General features: G+C 39.2%; 1 protein-coding gene across 1 annotated transcript; it reads right to left on the bottom strand.

The window, feature by feature from the left end:
• Positions 1-5574: 5574 nt before the first annotated feature.
• Positions 5575-16017, bottom strand: ATP6AP2 (ATPase H+ transporting accessory protein 2). The gene is made up of 8 exons (XM_026844939.1): positions 15787-16017; positions 13382-13510; positions 10928-11023; positions 10592-10729; positions 10213-10266; positions 8678-8827; positions 7520-7636; positions 5575-6646 (listed from the first exon to the last, which is right to left on the bottom strand). The coding sequence occupies exons 1-8, from the start codon at positions 16000-16002 to the stop codon at positions 6452-6454; spliced, it is 1095 nt and encodes a 364-aa protein (XP_026700740.1). The 5' UTR covers positions 16003-16017; the 3' UTR covers positions 5575-6451.
• Positions 16018-19899: the final 3882 nt, after the last annotated feature.

Genomic DNA, 19899 nt, shown 5'->3' with positions numbered 1-19899 from the left:
TTTTTTTTTTTTTTTTTTTTTTTTTTTTTTTTTCTGCAGCAGAGACTAAGAGTGACAGAAATAGGAGTTGAGAGCTGTCTGATCACTTAAAGGTTTTTTTCTCTCCAAGCTGATGCTGTACATTAGTCAAGATTTTGATTGATGACCTACTGTAGGATGTAGTTAAGAGCTCCCATTTAGCTCCGCTGTGTTCCAAATGCTGTAATTGATTACACAGGTTTTGCGACACTTTTTTTTATCAGTTCCTTGGGTACTTTGACCATGGCATTTTAAGGAAGTACTTAAAATAAGGGGTTGATCAGGTAAGTAGGTAGGTACCGCTGAAGTCTTTCAAGTCAGTGACCTTATAGCATCGGCTAGAAGCTACCAGCTAAATTACTAGGAATTTATCTTAGCCATACTGCTTCTATCCCCATTGCCTAATGGAAAGCATATGCTCACTAGATTAAGGGCATGTAAATTTGTCATCATAAATTCATGCACTGGAGCATAATTACAGTGGAATTTGACTGCCTTTATAAAAACATTTGGTGCAACCATGAATTTTATTTCCCTTATGAAGCATTCTACATATTTTATGATGTGTATTCATGCCAAGAACTTATGTACTTTTTGTGATGTTGGGTGACATTGATGGCATTACTAAATTGGATTGCCAGAGTTTGTTAGTGTGAAGCTGTTCTTCAGCAATGGAAGAATCTCTTCAAACTCTGAAAGCACACTGGCAAGGTAAGTCCCTATGTAAGAATGGGTTTATATTCTAAAAGCTGTCTTCAATCACTCTTGAGTACACATGCAGTTCAGCATGCTTTTTTGACATATTCTAGAAAAGAACTCCTAATAATTTTGTTCTAGATGTCTATCAGACTCTCTACAGTTTCAGAGCACTGCCTATCCTGTTCCTGGTCTTCCTTTCAGCAGACCCACCTCCTGCCTGTCGTAGACAAACACCTGTAGCAGTCGATTTTCCAGCAGGTTGGGTAGGAGAGTGCACTGGAACAGGCTATTTGGATGTGTGGCTTGATGTCATCAGTTAGTTTCTGCTCTGTTTATTTGAGAGGAATGTGGTCACCTGGGCTTTCTGTACCCTGTACCTCATCGTTGATCAGGCAGGACACGTTGCCCAAGTCTGAGTAAAGGAGAGCGCAGTGATTTCACAGCAGTCGCCTTGTGCCAGAGCACGAGTCTCTGAGAAGTATGGGAAGTGTTGTAATATCTGCTAGTGCTCCACTGACTACAGATGTTTTTTTTTAAAAAAAAAAAAAAGGAACAGAAGCTGAGGGACCCAAATTTGTCACTGGACCCGGAAATTGCAGTCATTTACAGTAAGACCACCAGGAGTGGTCCCAGTTCAGAGACCTGCTGTGGTTTGTGGTTGCAAGCAGGGCCTGGAGAGGGTTTGGCAGCAGCAGTGCCAGTGTCTGTGCTAGCTCTGCACAAAGGTGCTTGTTGGAGTCTTTGGTCTCTGTTCCAGTGACACACCATATGCCAGCCTTGCTCCTGCAGGGATACAGCCTCTGTGTACACTGGCTAGCTTTCACTCACTTTTCCATCCTTCACACCATGAGCTGCAGAAGCCTTTTATAGTTTAGTGCCTTGCAAGTAACTGTAGTTCCTCTATAGCAACACCTTGTAGTAGTGGCAGAACAGGACAGGAAATAAACTTCTAGGTTCCCCATTCATTCCAGCAGAACAAAAGAAACTGGATTTGAAATCTTATACTTCCACTTCCATCTTCTTTGATCTGCCTCCTTTTCTGTCCTGCAATACTTGTGTGGATCCCCTCTCCCACCCCTACAAAGCTGAAAATTCTTAAGAATATGGGGTTCAGGAATATTAATATTATGGTTCAGGCCCGCAGAAGAGAAAATAAATAATACAGAACAGTCCCCAACCCTTACTTGAGCATGATATTTAATTTTTTCTACAGAATATTTTTGAATTTTAGCTCAAAGCACCCACTTCACCATAGCCAAAAAAGTGCATTAATACAGGACTCAAAATTTCACTGCTCCTGTGGGGTTTTTGTTCTGAGACAGATGCTTAGCTCCTTACACTAGAGTTTGGCAGAGTCCTTGTCACCTGCATTATTCCCAGCAATCACTTGCAAGGTTGCTCAGCATTTGCATTTCAACGTGGTTTCTTCATTTTCACTTCCTTCCCCCTCCCCCCCACCAAGACCTGAACACAACGTTTACGTATTTCAGATCTTCTTTAGGCTTTCCTTGCCTGTGTGTTGCAACAGCAGTGCACTGGCTGGAAGAACTCTGAAAGCTGCTATGCTTGCCACAGAGAAGTCTGGAAAGTTGAGGCATATGCAAAGCCTAGATTACACCTCTCTTCTGCCAAGTTTAGACTTTGGGGTATTATCCAGAAAAAGCAGCACACTGACTCTTGAAAGAACCCTTTATTTGATGGATTATTTTCTTTTTCCAGTCTAAATATCAAAAGCAATTCTGGCTTGGAATTCTCTCCTTTTTCAGAAATGTCAGCACTTCACGAGAACAGCTACCTGGCCTCTAGGTACTCCCCAGTCCAAGTACTGGACAATGTATGACTCGGGTCTGAAGCAGACCCGATCAAATACATCCCGCTCTTTTTGCCAGAGGGTAAGCTCCCCAAGCAAAATCTCTCTTTGATGACCGTATCACAATTCCCTGCAGCAGTTACACCCTAAATCCTACAGACAGCACTGTATCGAGCCTTTCCCGGCCTGGCTGAAAGTTGCTTGCTGTTTAATATTGCATGACTCTCCTGCTCTTCTCACTTCGAGCTGTATTTTCCATGCATTCCTCTCCCTCCTTGGCCTCCCAGGAATGCCTTAAAAGAACAGCGATAACTTCCCTTTGGAAAACAAAACTGTGGGCTTCTGCTCTCACTGCTGTCTTCCTTCACAGAGCTTCACTGGCAGTTTCATTGTTTTCCTGGTAGTACTGTACACAAACCCTATGATTTCTGCCATATCACATAAATCTTTTTACAATTTATATTCTCGGGATGATTAAATTTAAAGAGAATGATCAATAGCATGTCTAATGGTGTTGACAGCACTTTCATTCTAATTAACTGAATTTTAAGTACAAAAAGGCTATTCCTGGCCCAGGGATCAGTACTGTAATTGCCTGTTTGATTAGCAGTTAAAGATCAGTACTATAGTACAATATAACGTGTCTTGCTTACCTAGTTCAAACTAAAGCACAGCAGCTTTAGAGTGGTTCAAAAAGCAGCTTGTGCTGTCAAAGCAACTGGTTTTTAAGAAATAGCACACATTAGAGTGCTCAAAAGCACCTTCAGTGCCAGCTGGGAGCCTACAGCCATGACAATGAACAAATGTGGTACTAACAAGAGAAGTGGGAATTCAAATGTGTCCTTCAAAGTAGTCCAAGACTAGCTTTAAAAAGTAAAATTAGAGCCTACAGCAGCAGCAAGCAGCTGGAACAGAGCTGACAGGACGACTATCTCAACAGCAGGTCATGCATTTAAACAAACTCTATACTGCCAACTTCAGACTGATTACAATATAACTATGAAGGCATACCTGGCATACAGTTTTTAAAAACTTGCTTACAACTAATTATACAGTCCCTTTAAACAACTAGCTCCTGTAAAACTCTGCACCAGTACCTGAAGTGGACTATTAATCTACTTAATTCAGAGGTTAAATCAAACTATGAATGCATTAATTCAATATAGACGAAGCAAATCCTCACTAAAAAGTCTACAGCATGACCGATTTTCACTTTGTTTAAAATGAAGAACCCACAGCCCAGACAGCCTAATCCTGCAAAAGCACTGGGAGTCCTAGTACTAGGTAGTAGATGTGCAACATGTTTTATCCCTTTTTTTTTCCTTTTTTTCTTCCTCCTTAAAAGGCCTTCCTGAAACACTTTCTCCAAAGCTGCAATCTGAGCTACTTACTGCTGATAAAAGCAGGTGAGCTCTCTCAAACTTTACAATTCTACAGGGCTTAGCCTGTCAGAATCACAATGTAGCATATTTTTACCCCAGAGATACTGTTCTTCTGTATGACAGAACTTCTCTGAGAGGTTCTTCCGAAAAAGTCTGTCACAATAATGCCTCCTGTTTACTTTAAATGAATTACGGCAGCTTTACTCTTGTGGCAGAGCTGAGCTGCTCATTTCTAATACATATGGTTACCTTAGCACGTTCTCACGATCGCTCTACATTGTAGCAAAGATGTCGCAATTGACCACAAAGTTCAGGGAACAAGTCTCAGAAATAGAGCTTAAGCATCTCCTTAAGGAATAAGGGAATTAATTTTAAAAGACTTAATAACTGTAAACTGGTAATTACAAATTCTAAAGAGTAATTTGAAATATCAGGGAACCTATTGCAGCATTGTTTTTTAAAGAGAATCCTAACATTTTAAATCTCTCTGTAGTGTTTAGGACAAGCAGAATCCCATAAAGTTGCTTATTCTATTTCAATTGCTTGATGTCCAAGACAGCTGCAAACAATGCAAGCTTCTAAACATTCCCAGAGCATTTACCTTTGCCTTACCTTTTTCTGTTAACCTTTCACTGCAAAATGGTCCCTGCAATCTGACAGTAACCTGACAGTGGTCATTCTTCCTCCTGCCACATACATAATTTTTTTTCAGGTATAGTTTATTTGGAAAGATTCTACTATTAATGTACAACTGCCTTTCTGACCCTAGATCATGCTTCCTGCTGAAATTCTGGGATACTGTCTTCATCTTAAGTGATCTCAAAACAGTAAAAAAAAAATTAAAATAACATATAGACAATCATGTAATAGTTTACTTAAAACATTAGGGTTCATACCTAACAAACAGGATGAGAATGCTGTATTTTAATTGTTTTCATAATTAAGTTGTACAGCTTCATCATATGGATTTGATTCTCATCGAAACACAAAGTGTGTTACAGAATGTTCAGTAATCAAACTGGCAGTGCAACTTCCTATCTATTGATCTTAATCACCCAGATTAAGTGCCATTAAAAGAAATTTCAGATTATTGTAACATATACTGGATTTCCTGGACTGGGGCAGAGCTGCAGCATGTTATTCAATTCAGCATGAAACACTGTCCAGGATCTACCAGACATGAACAACTTCAACCCCTCCAAGTCTGACACTCCCAGTAAATGCAACAAATCAATAAGCAGAACTTCTGGAAGTGGAACAAGTATCTCCTAACAGCAGGGGAAGTTAAGCATATTAGAGGATAACAAGGTGAAAAAGTCGTTCCCATTCCCATTGCTGTAGTCTGGTAGAATTCCTTTTACCACAAAAGCAAATGGGTATCTAAGAAGTAGATAGTTCTATAAAGGATTCAAGACAGAAATTAATCACTTGTTTTAACCACACACACTATTAGAGTGAGTGTAGATAAACTATTAGGTTTAGATAAATTAATCCATACAAGATGATCTTCCTACATTTGCTTTTGAAAGACAGTTAAAATTAAATTGTTGTAGACTTAGGCTCACTGTCACATATAGGAGGCTTCTGGCACCTACTCTGTTCAACTGAGCAAATACTAAGTGGAAGTAGCCACATCTATGAAGCCACAGAGAATAAATGCATTCAAGAACAACTGTTCTTCGTTTTATTGAATCGTTGAAGCAGGACTATAATTCAAGTATATTTAAATCAAGTGTTGGTCCACTCATCATCAAGAATAATTTTTTTTTAGAATAACATCAACACAAACGGAAGGAATATGAAGCATCGTAATAGGAACTTCAACTGTATGTGATGTTAGACCATGATCAGACTGGTGCTACTTCAATATTTATAGACTCTCCACTGTATAGACCAGTCACACCAGTGTTATTTACCTCCAAAACATTGAAGTTCTAAAGGATCCTTCTGTCTACAGCTCACGTCTGAGCCATCAACATGAGATCAAAATGCCACTTGTGCCACTAGAATCGTAGTCTTGTAGAAATATTTTTATATTTAGTATTTTACTAAAGAATAATTACTATCCTCTCTGAAGTTACATATAGCCATTATAAATTTTTACATCAAACATTTACAACTGGTTCATAATATACAACACAACAATTTAGCTATAATTTCTAATTTTCCAGTGTAAAGGTTTCAAACAACATGTTGCTATGATAATTGCAATTTATCTGTTTTGCACACAGTCACAGGCAGTACAGGGCATTTCAAAAACTCATGTTACATGATTTAAAAAAAAATGGAATGATGTTACTTCAATAACAATTACTTTGGGGATTGTTGTTCTGTTGGGTTTTTTTTAAACAAGCAGATTTCAATTTCTAAATCCCATATGGTGCTACTACTAACATTTAAAATAGGCTTGAGAGGGAAAAAAATACTTAGAAATAAATACACCTTTAAAAAAATTCCACGGTTAACCATGTCAGAATGTTTTCCACACAGTTTAAAGGAGACCTTACTCTTCATCATTTTCTTGCGCTGAATACAGTGCAGTTCAATCCATTCTTATCTTCTGATTTGTCATCCTATAAATAATGCTGTCATAACCAGGATCCATGTTCCAGAGGTTGTAGGAGATAACTATCACAGCTAAAGCAAGACCTATCATCATCCACAGAATAATGTTGAAGATTACAGAGTAGTTGTAGTTATATGGATAGGCAAGGTTATATGGATTGTCTGTTTCACTCTGTAATAAAGAAAATGTGTATTACTTTAAAGTTAGCTTGCATACAAAACACATTCTGACTACACTGAAAATCTGAGCAATCTAAATAGGAGAGATGGGTTTTTGTCTAGACAATTCTGATGCTGGGGCACAAAATGCAGAAGTGACTATGTGACTGACATTAATGGAATCCAAAGGAATGGGCTGACAGGAGCCTCATGAAATCCAGTTAGGACAAACACAAAGTCCTGCACTTGGGACAGAATAACCCTGTGTGACAGGACTGACCAGCTGGGCAGCAGCTCTGCAGAGAGGGACCTGGAGGTCCTGGTGGACAAGGTGACAGGAGCTAGCAGTGCACCTCTGCAATGATGCAAAGCAACTGCATCCTAGACTGCATCTGGAGCGTAGACAGCAAGTCAAGGAAATCAATTTTTAAATTTTTTTCCCCACGCAGAAGGCAGAACTTGCATGCACTACTGTACTGGGGAGAAAACAGCAGAAATGCAAATTCTAACAAGACATCAGGCAAAACATTTTCACGGTGAAAGTGGTTAAGACTTTGGAACAAGCTGTCCAGACAGGCTGTGGGACTTCCAGCCATCAACTTCTCAAGAACTTAGCTGGACAAGGACCTAAGCAGCCTTATCCAACTCCTAAATTAATTCTGCTTTGAGCAGTAGGTTGGACTAGGTGACCTCTAGAGGCCCTCTTCGACCTGAATTACAATATGATTAAGTGAAGATCAAGACAGGTAAACTGACCTCTTTACACCCATGAGTAAACCATAGTCAGTATTCTGGTCCTTAAAAAAGAGTTATGCTCAAATGAAGAAGTGCTGCCGTTTGGATTACTTTTAATAAATGAGATACAGAAAAAATGTGCATCTACTACCTGTGAAGACTGGAGAATGGAGCGAGTCTTCCTCATGAGGGGAGAATTAAATGCCTTCACAGCTACCACTTCTACTACTGCATTCCCGCTATACAGATTAAACATCTCATCTGCAAACTGAAAAAGCAAGTGATTTATTTTAAAACCTACACTGTAGCCAGGAATTAAGTAGAGTTTTGTTAACAAGATGTACTAAACCATAAGATTTCAGCTTCAGGAATAATTATGGAAAGTTGTAAAAATTTACACTGTTTTAGAATTCCATTAAGAAACTGCCAACTTTCACCTGGTTTACAGTATCTCTTTAAAACCCCTCAACTACTGTTCAGCAGACTGCACCTTATAACTGCTTTCTGGGCTGAAACTCATTCTTTCATCTCTTTTACAAAAGGCCAATCACCATTCAGTTTCCCAATTGTATGTCTGTCAGTTTCAACAAAATATTTGGGTTCTCAACCTTCCACTGGAAAATGATAAATGTGAACATTTTAATCTGGTCCAGAGACTAATATGTCTAGTATTTAAATATATTTGCTTAACTGCAAAGAGGCTGAAGAATAATGTTTAAAGAAAAGTTATTTCGTTTAGCAAATTCATGCTTTTACACTTTTCCATCATGCTTTTGAAACTCTCAAAAGTGACTGGACTTAATAAAGATTTTATCTAATGATTACATAAGACCTGCTAAAGAATTACTATCTTGAGCACACTGATAGACGAACAGCATTATTTTAGAGGCTTGGAAATTTAGATTTAGACAGCTTTGTGGGCAAGGGGAAACTAACCACTGTACCCTGGGATAAAGATATTTCCACATTTCTTAGAGCCAGTTTTTTGAGGCATTCTCAGGAAAAAAAAACCCGCATCATGTCATGTTGATACATTGTTTCAATATATTTCTACTCCTTTACATGAAATATCTAAACACGTTGTAGAATCATGTCAACACTTTTCAGAGTGACAAATTGTACCATTCAATTTTATAACTGAACTGCATTTTAAAAACCAAACAACAAAAACAAGCATCAGGCAAGTCATCACTAATGAAGTGACAATTCAAAGCAGAAGACAGTCAATAAACTAACTCCCTTGTAGTCAACACAAAAAATTATTTCCTTAGTATTCCTGTGAGTTTTGTTCACTAGGTAGTAAGTATACCTTTTTCAAAGAGTCTGCAAGAATTTGAGAAGCATCCTTGAACTGCTGAGAGTCTTCCCCATATCGTTTTCCAACCTCTTCCAAACCAGCCAGTTCCAGAGAGTACAGGTCCGGAGAGTGATCTTTGGCTAAGTGCTTGTGTCGAGACAGCTTTGGCACACCATTGAGGGCAGAAAGAAATTAATTCATACACAGGTTACTTTAAAGACACATTTCACAAAATCCATTTGCTGGGATTAATCCAGCCTCACTTTCCACAGTCATATTCCATATTGATTAGAAAGTGGAATTTCTTGCCAACTTAACCAGATGTCCACAACTGTTTGTACAGAAGAAAGTGGATGATCATCATGTAGCATCTATTCCTAACATGAGGTTACATACATGTAGTATAGAGCTCTACTAAAAAGAAACACTTATTCACATCAGAATCTTCATTCTGTACTTGTCACAAAAATAAAACTTGGGAAAAAAAAAAACCATAACTATATTACTTCGATATTACTGTTCCCTCCGCTGAAGCTGGCCCTTGCAAAACTAAGTTGCAACTTCTACCTTGCTGTTGCCCATGTACAAAAGCAGTTTATTTAAGGAGTGTTATCCCATTGTCATAAAATCCAACCAGCATAATCCAAATTATCTCAAAAGAGAGTAGTGATGTTCTTGCACTTCTACAGGTGTGAAGCTGCAGTACTGACATCTGCTTGCACAAGAGAACAGTCTCTGAAAGCAAGAAATTGAATCTGTTCCTATCTTCCCATCTACTTTAACTACAGCATTTCTAGTCTGCAAGACAAAAAAACAAGTTGTTCTACCTCATTTTCTCAAGAGCCCCATTTCTCTCCACCAGCCCTTCACCAAGTGTGAACTTCAGAGTTTTTCATTACTATTTCTTTCACTTTAAGTAGCTGAGGACTGCAGCTTAAAGGACACATTCCCACCCCACCCCTCCAAAAAAACCCCAATCCCCAGAACAAACCCTAAACCACAGCAACAAGACAGGAGTTTCTTAGTAAAAAGATCATAAGAATTAAAAGCTCACCCCTCCATTGGAACATTTCTATCATCATCACTATTCATGCTACAGAAATCACTCCAGTCTTTTCAGATAAAACATTATGGTGATATTTTAAAGTAAAATGGTAGACAGGGCAAAGAACATCATCTTCTTAACTACCATTACACTTCTCAAGTAAGAAAACAAGGAAAGCCCTGGCAAATTCTTCACTGAGTACTTCCTGTGTCTTTGGGTATGGAGAAAAAGCAGTTCAGAATTTCCTGTTCTCACTGAACACAACACAGAAGAAACTACAGATGATTAAGGTTTTCATTTTCTTCTGCCCATGACAGGGCTCATACAAGTAGCTTGAGAATGCATTATTTAAACTGATGCAACCAGCTGATGACACACTTGAATATATACCACTAAGTTGCCAAGTACCCTGGCCATGCCTTCTCTACCTTTAAAGGAGATCTCTGAAGTTTGTGACACAATATGGAGAGTGTTTAAAAAAAAAAACAAAAAACAAACTTACCAGGCTTGCAATATCATGTAGGACTTGTAGTTCTGACAGAAAAAGTAAGTCAACCTGGGGGAAGAGGCAGAAAGAAAGATAGTTCTTTCTTTTGATGAAATCAAAGTTAGGTAAGTCTCATTTTGTTGCAAGTCTCAGTATTTTATAACAGGTTATGTCTGTCACAGTTTCAGAATATGCTAGAATGAAATTACTCCTTCAGTAATGTACTTACAAAAACCCCCTGAAACTTAGTTCCTGTAATTAGTTTAAAAAAATTAGAGTCGGCTCTCGTAGGCAAAGCAAGGGTTAAAAAAAAGAAAATAAAAGAAAAGCGCAAGCTAACTAAGAATATTGGGAAAAAATATCATAAACATTCCCACTGATTAAAGTTTTTTACCTCATTGTTTCTGCTGAGGGAGTTGAGAGGAAGGGAGCTGAGAATGGAGTTGTCCTGGAATAAGCGGTTTCGCAGTTGGCGCAGTGTGACAGAAAGATCTTCAAATACAGAGTTTGCCTTGCCCACCATGTACACTCTCTGCAAGAATAGCCGTTGTTTAATAACAACAGAGGTTAGTTTTTAGCTTTTCCAGTCACACGTTAATAATCAATCATACTTGCAATCTGTCTCCAATGAAAAGTATTTCATAGAACCAATTGGTTTTGTTCCAGCCACACAAGTGGAAAGAGGTTTACTATTCAGAACATCTGGAATCAGAAGTGAAGCAATACTCACTTCCTCACTGGGGGCCAGCTGCAAGACCACAGGAGTTTCCTCAGAGAACAAAGTATGAATAGCGTTTGCAACACTGTCAAGACTGAAAGGAACAGCCTGGAAGACAAAGTCCAGTTAGATTTCTGGGTAAAACAGGGCCTAATCGTATAAAAGGAGATAATTTGCTTAACTACAGAAGTCTAGAAAAATAGGACAACCTCTTTTTGAGCAAAGAGTATATTTTCAAAGTGATAACAACAAATAATAGGAGCCAATGTGCAAAACAACAACTGTGTATCTATGAGCAGACAATTTATTTGTATATATGGAGGACACAATCCATTTTTAAGAACTCCAAGGGGCCATGATTGTGTAATTAAGAGGCTTACTTAAGTGAAGAGTATAGCCTTGTTTATCAGTAAAGCAAGACCAACAAATGTAGAAGCAATACAAAAGGGAAAACCAATCTTAGAGCAAATGGCAAGTTATGAACTACAGAAAACTAATGAATGAAAATATACCAGTAGAAAAACAAACTCTGAAACACCAAATAAAAGAGCCATATAAAAAATTACTAAGAATAAAAGAAATCCTAACACAGTATAGTGCCATTACTGGCAAGCTAATAAACCTGTTAGTTTTTATAAACTTTTATTTCTGGGTTTCACATTTCCATTCACTAGTTAAAGAGCATAAAAATATTTTTTCTAATAATTTTACTAAATCTGTAAGCTGGGATAATTTGTACCCAGAGGTCCTGAACATGGACTCCGTGGTGATCATTTGAAACTGTTCTTGAGTATCAGAGAACCAGTACTTTGCCAGCATACATTTGAAGCCGTGGCAGAAGTTAACTGAATCAATTAAAGCTTAGGAATATGAATTCCTATTAACACAAAATAAAGAAAATATGCATTATGTACACATCAGAACTTTACCCAAGTTATAAAGGCAAATAGGCTGAAGACTACTTCAAGCACATTTAAGGTTTCCTCAAGTTAGCAATGACTACACAGTCAGGTGCAGACAATCCTAAATCAGTTTTGGTCCAGATACCATTTCAGCAATGCCAACACGTAACTGTGCCTGAACTAGACAGCAGTGCTTGAAAGCTGACATGAAAGCAGATCTGTGTTCAGCTGAATGTAACAAGAGTTCAGTATAAAGCCACATAACACTCCAACTAAACACCGATAATCTAGAATAAAAGACTGCCTAATAGCTATAAAATTAATTTCATAGGGAAATCATCACCTCCTCTTGGGGTGTGCAACAGGGTGTCAATATTAAACAAAACACTATTCAACACTGTCACTGATGATTCCACAGTTTAATCCACCAAAATAATAAATATAATTCTTAACAGGAGCACAGCAGTCACACAGAGCCAAAATGCAAGGTAAACTGGTGCAAAACAAAGTTTTCCAAGACAGGCAGAAGAAAAATTAACTAACTAGAAATAACCTGAAAAACAACTTATTTGAAAAGGGTTTGGGGGTTCATGCTGGACAAAGAACAGCTCAACATGGAGAACTGGTAAAATATCGCAGTAAAACAGATTAAAGCAGACAATGTATTTATAAAGGAGGAGTAGACACTGTACAGTTACCAATATTTTGTAAGTTACTGTATTCCTGTTAAGATGTGTTAAGCAAAAGAGGCAATGGTCATAAATTTAAAATCGGAAAATTCTATCTCAATGCAAGAAAAGCGTGTTTTTTTACTGAAAGGGTGGTCAAATACCAGCACAGGTGGCCCAGAGAAGTTGTGAAGTATTCAAAACCCAACTGGACACAGTTCTGGTCAGCCTGCTCTAGCTGACCCTGCTTGTTCAGGGGGTTTAACTAGATGATTTCAAGAGGTCTCTCTCAACCAAAATGATTCTGTGATGCTGTGACAAGTGTGAGAAAAGAGCCTCAACAAAGACAGGGAGTGACAGGTAAATGTCATGTTGTTTGCTGTTTTCTTTTTGATACACTATAATCAAATTGTGTCTTAAAGTGCTGCATTTCACAGTCAAGTACTTGAGGAAAACTCAAAGACTGCTTAGAGGGTGATACAGTACATCAAAGAATCAACATCGTATAAAATGCTACAGACACACTCAGCTGAAATAAAAAAAAGTAGGAGTTCGTGATTCAGACTGTGAATCAATGTTAACATGGGAAGCAGCAGACTGTCTCTTGGTACAAACATATTAAAACTAGATGCCTTTCAAGGAGAACATGCTTTAGTCAAACAAGTTACTGAACTCAACACTGGAGGCCCCAGGCGATCTTAAGGGCCTCTCACCTTGTACAGCAGTCCGACTGGATTATTCATCTGTACAGCCTGATCCATTGTTCTAGGGGGGGTATGTGAACCTCAAGTGAAGTGAAAAGTAAGTGAATGTCAAGGACTACACTAGAGTTATGTACTTCTCATTAGATCATGAGTCACAGAAATTGCACAGCAGTTCCAAATGTGGATACTCACATTCTCAATAGGATAAGAAATTCCTTTGTCAGGCAATGTCAACTTGTCTACTCCCTTCACTGTTACCAGCACAGTAGCTCGTGGTCTGTGAAACAGATCACCCACTGCAAGCCCAGGCCAGGAAAGCTCCTATTACAAAATAGCAAAAAAACCTTGTTTCACAGGGAGAAAGAGATGAGCCCTCCCCCATCATTACAGCAAAATACCTTACTATCTTAATATCTCTATGCAGAACAGTCTACTGGAAATTTCATGGCAAAGTAAGTTAACACCAGAATGCTTTCATCTTGAATAATGCTGTTACAAGTTAACCGTGAAGGAAATGTTTAAAACCTGCCAGTAACTTCATAGCAAAGGCTACACTTAGAGAACTTTATACATACTGGATATATCAACAGTTATTTCCCACAATTAAATTAGAAATATCAGTCTAGATTTAATACGTGAAGGCTGAATTTAAAAAACAAAACCAAAAGCAAACCCTATCAAAACCACCACTGAAACAGGTTTAGGCACATTAAAACACTAACATCTTGATATTTTCAGTACCAGAAAGAAATGAGGGGAAAAAAGGAAGGGGGGGGTGGTGTCAATCATGCCAACAACCTACTAATCTAAAACTTACAAATTCTTACAGAAACATAAAAAGATTCCTTAGTGGCTTACTACAGTTCTGTATCAGTAACAGCACAGTGAAAGCTACCTGGCTGGTTTACTCAGGCACAAAATACAAATTCATCTATTTAGAATGAACTCAGACAGATTTCTCCATTTGTGTAAAAGTCCTAACTGCTTGTTTAAGTTTCACAAAACCAACTTACCAACTTTAGAATTAAATGTCATTATGATCTGTATCACCTCCAATAAACAAAATTAAAACCTTTTAAAGCATCATCAAGGACAAAAAAGGGGTTTAGTTTTATCTTGCCTTAACAGGGGAGGAATGTTTTTGAGAATCCCCAATGTAATGCAGTGAGAACTCCAAATTCTCTACAGTGCCCCTGCTACACTGCCAGTTTATGTTTCTAGACTACAGCCTTGAGGTAAACTGCTGTGGCGTTTCCCACAAACTGCAAAATGAGTGTTTGGGCCCTGCAGTATTCTCCATACCAGGGTTGGAAGCTGCCTACACTGCAATTTCTGCCTTACTGACAACTTTCAGTTTCAGGGCTTAACCAACTTACACACTTCCTTCCCTGCCTACTTCTAGGATTTGAAATAATACTAACAGAGAACTATTTCTAAAGGATGGTACAGACCCATCACAGCAAATGAATTCCAAGCTTTGGCAGAGGCACAGAGCGAGTACTGAAACACTCCATGATAACCACATCATACCTCCAGATGACCAATATGCCAAGTCAAGTGTTCAAAATGGGCCAAACCCCACTGTTTTGCTGGGTGCTTTTACATGCAATGCACACACTACCATCTGATGTATTGTTTTTTTTCTTGATAATCAAAATATACTTCTTGGGAATACTACTCAAGAGTTCATTACTTGTTTAATGACAAAAAAGAATTATTAATTGACAGCAAGATATTTTCAGACAAATTCTAAAACACAGGCTAAACAGGCCTGCATTCAAACCAGACTCATCAGACCTCTTGCCTAGCTGAAATACAGAAGAAAGGGGAACCAGCCTCCCTCACCAGCTCTGCGAGAATATCCCAGCTTGTAGCTTTGAGTATCTGGCCGCACAGACACTGCTAGAGACGCCTGGCTTTTATGCTTTCATCTACTGCTTCAACAGCCGCTCATCCCTGCTGAAGCCCAGCAAAATTTCAGTAGGCAAAGATGGAATCAATCCAAGGGCTCCTACACATGTGCCCCACTTTAAACATCACTAAAGCTATATTCATAAATCTGATTTGGGAAAACACTACTGCAAATTAGGTTTTCAAGTCTTTGGATTACTTCCTAAGTTTTTAGTCTACTTGTTCTTATTAACTATGCTCAGCAGACAAGCTTGCTGACCTGACAAAATGCCAGCCTAGCCAAGCCATCGCTCACAGTCTTCAGAGTACCCAAGAGCAGAGCCCTACAGATAGCTCATAGGCAAGAAATGACAGCGGTTTTCACCGATTCTCAGTACATGACCACAGATGGGGGGATACAGCATGCAGTTAGGTCTCAGAGGAACTGAAGAACAGCATTGCAAAGACTCCATGGGCTTGCTTCCTTCTATAGCTGATGATTCAAATTAGCCAGCTAGCACAGCCTTTTGCAGATCATATGACTGATATAGCTCTATGCTTGGAAACCAGACTCTGACAAGTCATACATTCCTCAAGACAAACACGATGGTATTCTATATATTCGAGCCAGTGACAGGAAGATTTGCATGATAAGTGAGCAGATCTGTAGTTTTAGAGGCATTTCAAAATCAAGACTTGAAACATACATCTTCAATAGAAAAGCCCATGGATAATGCAGCTACATCTGGGATCCGCTCGCCAGGAATGGGCCAACTTCCATCTCGAAACACAACTGACTGAGGTGATCGTAAGACACTAAACTCATCACCGCATACACCTGAAAAACAAACATAAAAAGCTGTCAGAGTTCTTGCAATCTTTCTCTTACATAACACAGAAAAAGAGCATATGAGAGCTTTCATTCCTTCTTCCTCCCTCTCATGCCTGTCAGTTTACGTAACACAAGTAGTGAGAAGCGATCATTTTAACACTCTGGAATACAAAATAAAGCTTCTATATGGCAATGACTAAGGACAGACAAATCTTCATTAACAAAAGCCAGACAATTATTCAAGCAGCAGCACAGTACACTTCCACATACGCACTAGCAGGTTGTGAGTGGTGCTACAGTTCAGACCTGGTAAAGCTAACTCGGCAGAGCCAGGTGGACTCCAAAATCCCATTAGCTATGCACCAACACGGCTCTGTGTGCTTCCAGGTCTGCCTGGCATAACACCTCTTCTCATGCAGACAACAGCCTGAGCCATTGAACCCAGAGCCAAGAGGATCAGCAGAGTTTCTCAGTGCTGGCTTAAAGTGAACACTGTCGGAACAATCTGGCTTCTGCAGAACAGCTCCAGTGCCTCTGCTCTGCCTTCTTAGCCACATGACATTGTAAATCCTGCTTCTTCCTTGGATGTGGTACTGGACCCAAGCTGACTGTGTGAAGCCACAATCTACAACACTTCTCATGTCAGGTTTTCACTCATTTGGGATCCCCCTTCATTCTCTTCCCCATTACCTTGAATAGCAAAGCTGACTAACAGCATATTTCTAAACTGTATTATGATGACAGTAATTTACTGTGTAATAAAGTCAGAAAGGACTCCATAGAAATAAGGGATGAGCATATTTCAAGCTAGCTTCCTATTTTAAAGTCACTTAAGCATAACTGCAATACTGTGTACACTAACATTTATCTAAATAAATTTTAAAACGTGTTTGGTGTATATAAGCAGTAACACGCACAATGCAAAATTTCAGGCGTATTTCCCCCATGAGCAATCTGTGTAGGTTTCTAACAGAACTAATCTGACACATGACACGAGAAAATCAAGCAAGCACTAAATATTTGCAAGCCATCTAAGCTGAAGTTCTAATTATACAATCAGTCTGCATACTTCAAAACTACATGAAGAGGATAACCATCTAAAGAAAATAAAAGTATTTATTTATATGATCACAGAAGATTAGTTACCAGTCCAAGCTGCTACATACAACAGCTTTCCGGGGCATCTGCAAATCTAAAGGCTATTTACAAAAATAATGTAATAGTAAACTGATGTGTTCTGCAGTTATAATCTTCCCTAACATTACTTTAACCAATGTGACCTTGAAGATGCTGGTTTAAAGCCTGGGTCATGATCATGCATACAAATGTTGACAGTAAATCAGAGCTATGTTATGATAAACATAATATAAAGGAACAACGCACTGAGATGCAGGTCAGGGAAGGGTGGCAAAAGGAAGGAAACGGGCCAAACCAACAGATGCATACGGAACAGATTCAAGTATTTTTTGTTTTAAATTGATGAGTGTTCATTGCATGGCCTGATATCAATTTTAATGGTGCAACAACCCGCATTTTCGAGGACAGAAGTGTTTCTGGATCAATTTGTTTCAGAAGGATTTTACAAAATTACTACAAATATTTTTGCTCAGTCTGTAGGATTTCATGTGTTGCTCTCCACAAGGCTGTGAGACAGTCACACACGTGACTTAGGACAAATTGGTTTACTTAGGACAAGATTGCTTAGACTGATAAAATTAGAGCATTACCCTTTTCAATTAAACTTGCCTTTTTAGACATGTTCAAGACCTCTCTGTGATTAAAACTGAATCTGAACCTGGGAACACAAGATTTCTCCTCAGACAAACTATAATTACTTGACCACAGAACCCCACTTAAGCCACATAAGCAGTGAAGTCTGCAGAGTAAATTCTGAGATGCAATTAGTCCTGTATACTGTTATCCACCCACCTACAGAAAACTTAACTAAGCTTCAACCTTGCAGAGGCTGTACCTCAGGACAGCTTCGGCCCTCAAAGCCTTTGTGAGCCGAGACTGAAGAACGAAGGCATATTGAGAGAAAACTATTTATGGGGTGCCTGGAAGCCTTAGGTGCAGGTCGCAAGCCTGACTCGCGGCGGATGACAGAAAGCTGCCAGCGACCACAAAAGCAGCTCGGCAAAACATGAAAATCCGCACAAAGTAACAAAACGATGCGTATCCATACATCGCCCCCCCGGGCCCTGGGCTCGAGGGCGAGGGAAGTGTGCGGGCGCAGGCTCTGGGGGCGCCGGGATGGGGGGGGCTGGGAGTAAGAGTCCATGTTAAGGGGGGAACTAGTCCCTCTGTTGAGGGGGCTTGTTTCAGGGGTGAAGGGGGTCTGTTGTTGAGTTTTGGTTTTGTTTCTCTTCTCAGTAGTGTTTGAAATAGTAAGTCTGTGTGTTTACACCTGACACCTGCCTCAGCACTTCACCCCCCAAAGGCAAGCGAAGGAGCTGAATCAGTGAGTTGGGCACCTCTGTGTAATCTGTAGTTTGGATATTTATGGGGGAAACAGCCCTGAAGGTCTTAATTGGGCCCGTTAAGCTGGTAAGGAGAGGGGGCAAAGGTGAAGTGTTTGTCTGTAAAATCCTTGCCCACTCCCCTGAAAGTTTGTTGTTGAGAACAGTTACAATAACATACAGACGCTCTGCCCCAGCTGTGCTCATTTCACTCCAGCTATTCTTGCTTGTAATAGAAACTGGCAGCTGGGTGCATGCTGTTCAGTGTATGTATAGTATTCCTGTAATACGCCATGACCAAATAAGTTGTATTTCTTGAGGTCTTTGTACACCATTAGGCTCAGGGGTCTCAATGAGACGCTCTGCAAGTTGAGACCAAGAAAACGGGTTTGAGAGTGAATTCTCATGTATAGGAGGTTAAGACCTCCATTTCACTGTGGAGAACGTTCTGTAAGATTTTAATTTCTGTCCTGTATTCATCAGAAAGCATTATGCATAAGTTCACAGGAAATCCAGCAGTGCTAGGGAGTATTTTATCTGCTTTGCTGGAACAGTGCAACTGTGTCACATCCACATGGTAAGACTGTATTTATGCACTGAACGTGCCAGAGATTACCAGCCATACAGCTATTTGACTGGAGCTATTCTGCTATGTATTTAGAAATTCAGCCAACTATAGAAATATTTTGAAAATCTGCCTGAGCAACATTTCTGTCCTAAAAAATGGGCTGTGTCTAGGAAACTTAGTGAATGAGTTGGAAAATGGCAGCTAGTAAAATGAAAGTGTGTGTACAACAATTAAACAGTATATAAGAGAGTAAAGTTCTGTCCCTGCATCTGCCGCATCATAGTGTGTGATGATGGGCAAATCACTTAAACCCAGCTTTTCATAGGTGGCAATAAAAGTCTGAGATGATTTTCATAAATGGAGAGGACCTACTGCTCCCACTGTTGTCAGGTGGAAACTATATTTTGATTTTATAAACTGTGCCATGGCAAATGTGTAGTGTACTCTAAAATTCAGCATCCAGGCAAGTTACGAGCACTTCAAATTAATACTCACTTATTCTTTACTCTCTATTGCACATCACAAAGCCAATGCTGCATAACAGATTTTGTAAAAGAAATGCAAATAAATGTTTGTGAGATTACCTGGATACTGTAGCAAAGAGTATGATCAAAATAGTTGCTTCCGTATGGACTTTTCTGCCTTCAGAACAGGTTTATAAGAGCATACAGGAGACAAGGCCTGGATCACTGAACAACAAAGATACTGAATGATTGCTTTTTCAATGAGCCCAGCCTGTTTGTGCACTGAGCAAGGTGGGATGATATTAAAAATATGTTATCCTATCTTGTAGGCTGACAGTGATACCACAACATGTACGCCCATAGGTTCTTGATTAAGGTTATGCAGATTACCTTATTTTTGGCATTTACTGGCTCTTAATTGCTTGACTTTGCAAGTGTGCTGTGCTATTTACTGTGTGTATTTTCACATAATTTCATAAAGTTTTACCTATTTGGGA

The sequence above is a fragment of the Athene cunicularia genome, assembly GCF_003259725.1.
Source record: "Athene cunicularia isolate RWA chromosome 1 unlocalized genomic scaffold, athCun1 chr1_part1, whole genome shotgun sequence".
NCBI classification, from domain to species: domain Eukaryota; kingdom Metazoa; phylum Chordata; class Aves; order Strigiformes; family Strigidae; genus Athene; species Athene cunicularia.
Note: the sequence above shows the minus strand (reverse complement) of the source record. Positions and strands in the feature narration are given on the sequence as shown.

Coding starts and splice junctions, on each gene's coding strand:
- ATP6AP2 (XM_026844939.1), bottom strand. CDS start 16,002: ATGAAAGCTCTCATATGCTCTTTTTCTGTGTTATGTAAGAGAAAGATT. Junction 13,511..15,786: donor TGGGCTTTTCTATTGAAGAT/GTATGTTTCAAG, acceptor ATTTTGTAATAG/GAGCTTTCCTGGCCTGGGCT. Junction 10,267..10,591: donor CCCTCAGCAGAAACAATGAG/GTAAAAAACTTT, acceptor CTCTTCCCCCAG/GTTGACTTACTTTTTCTGTC.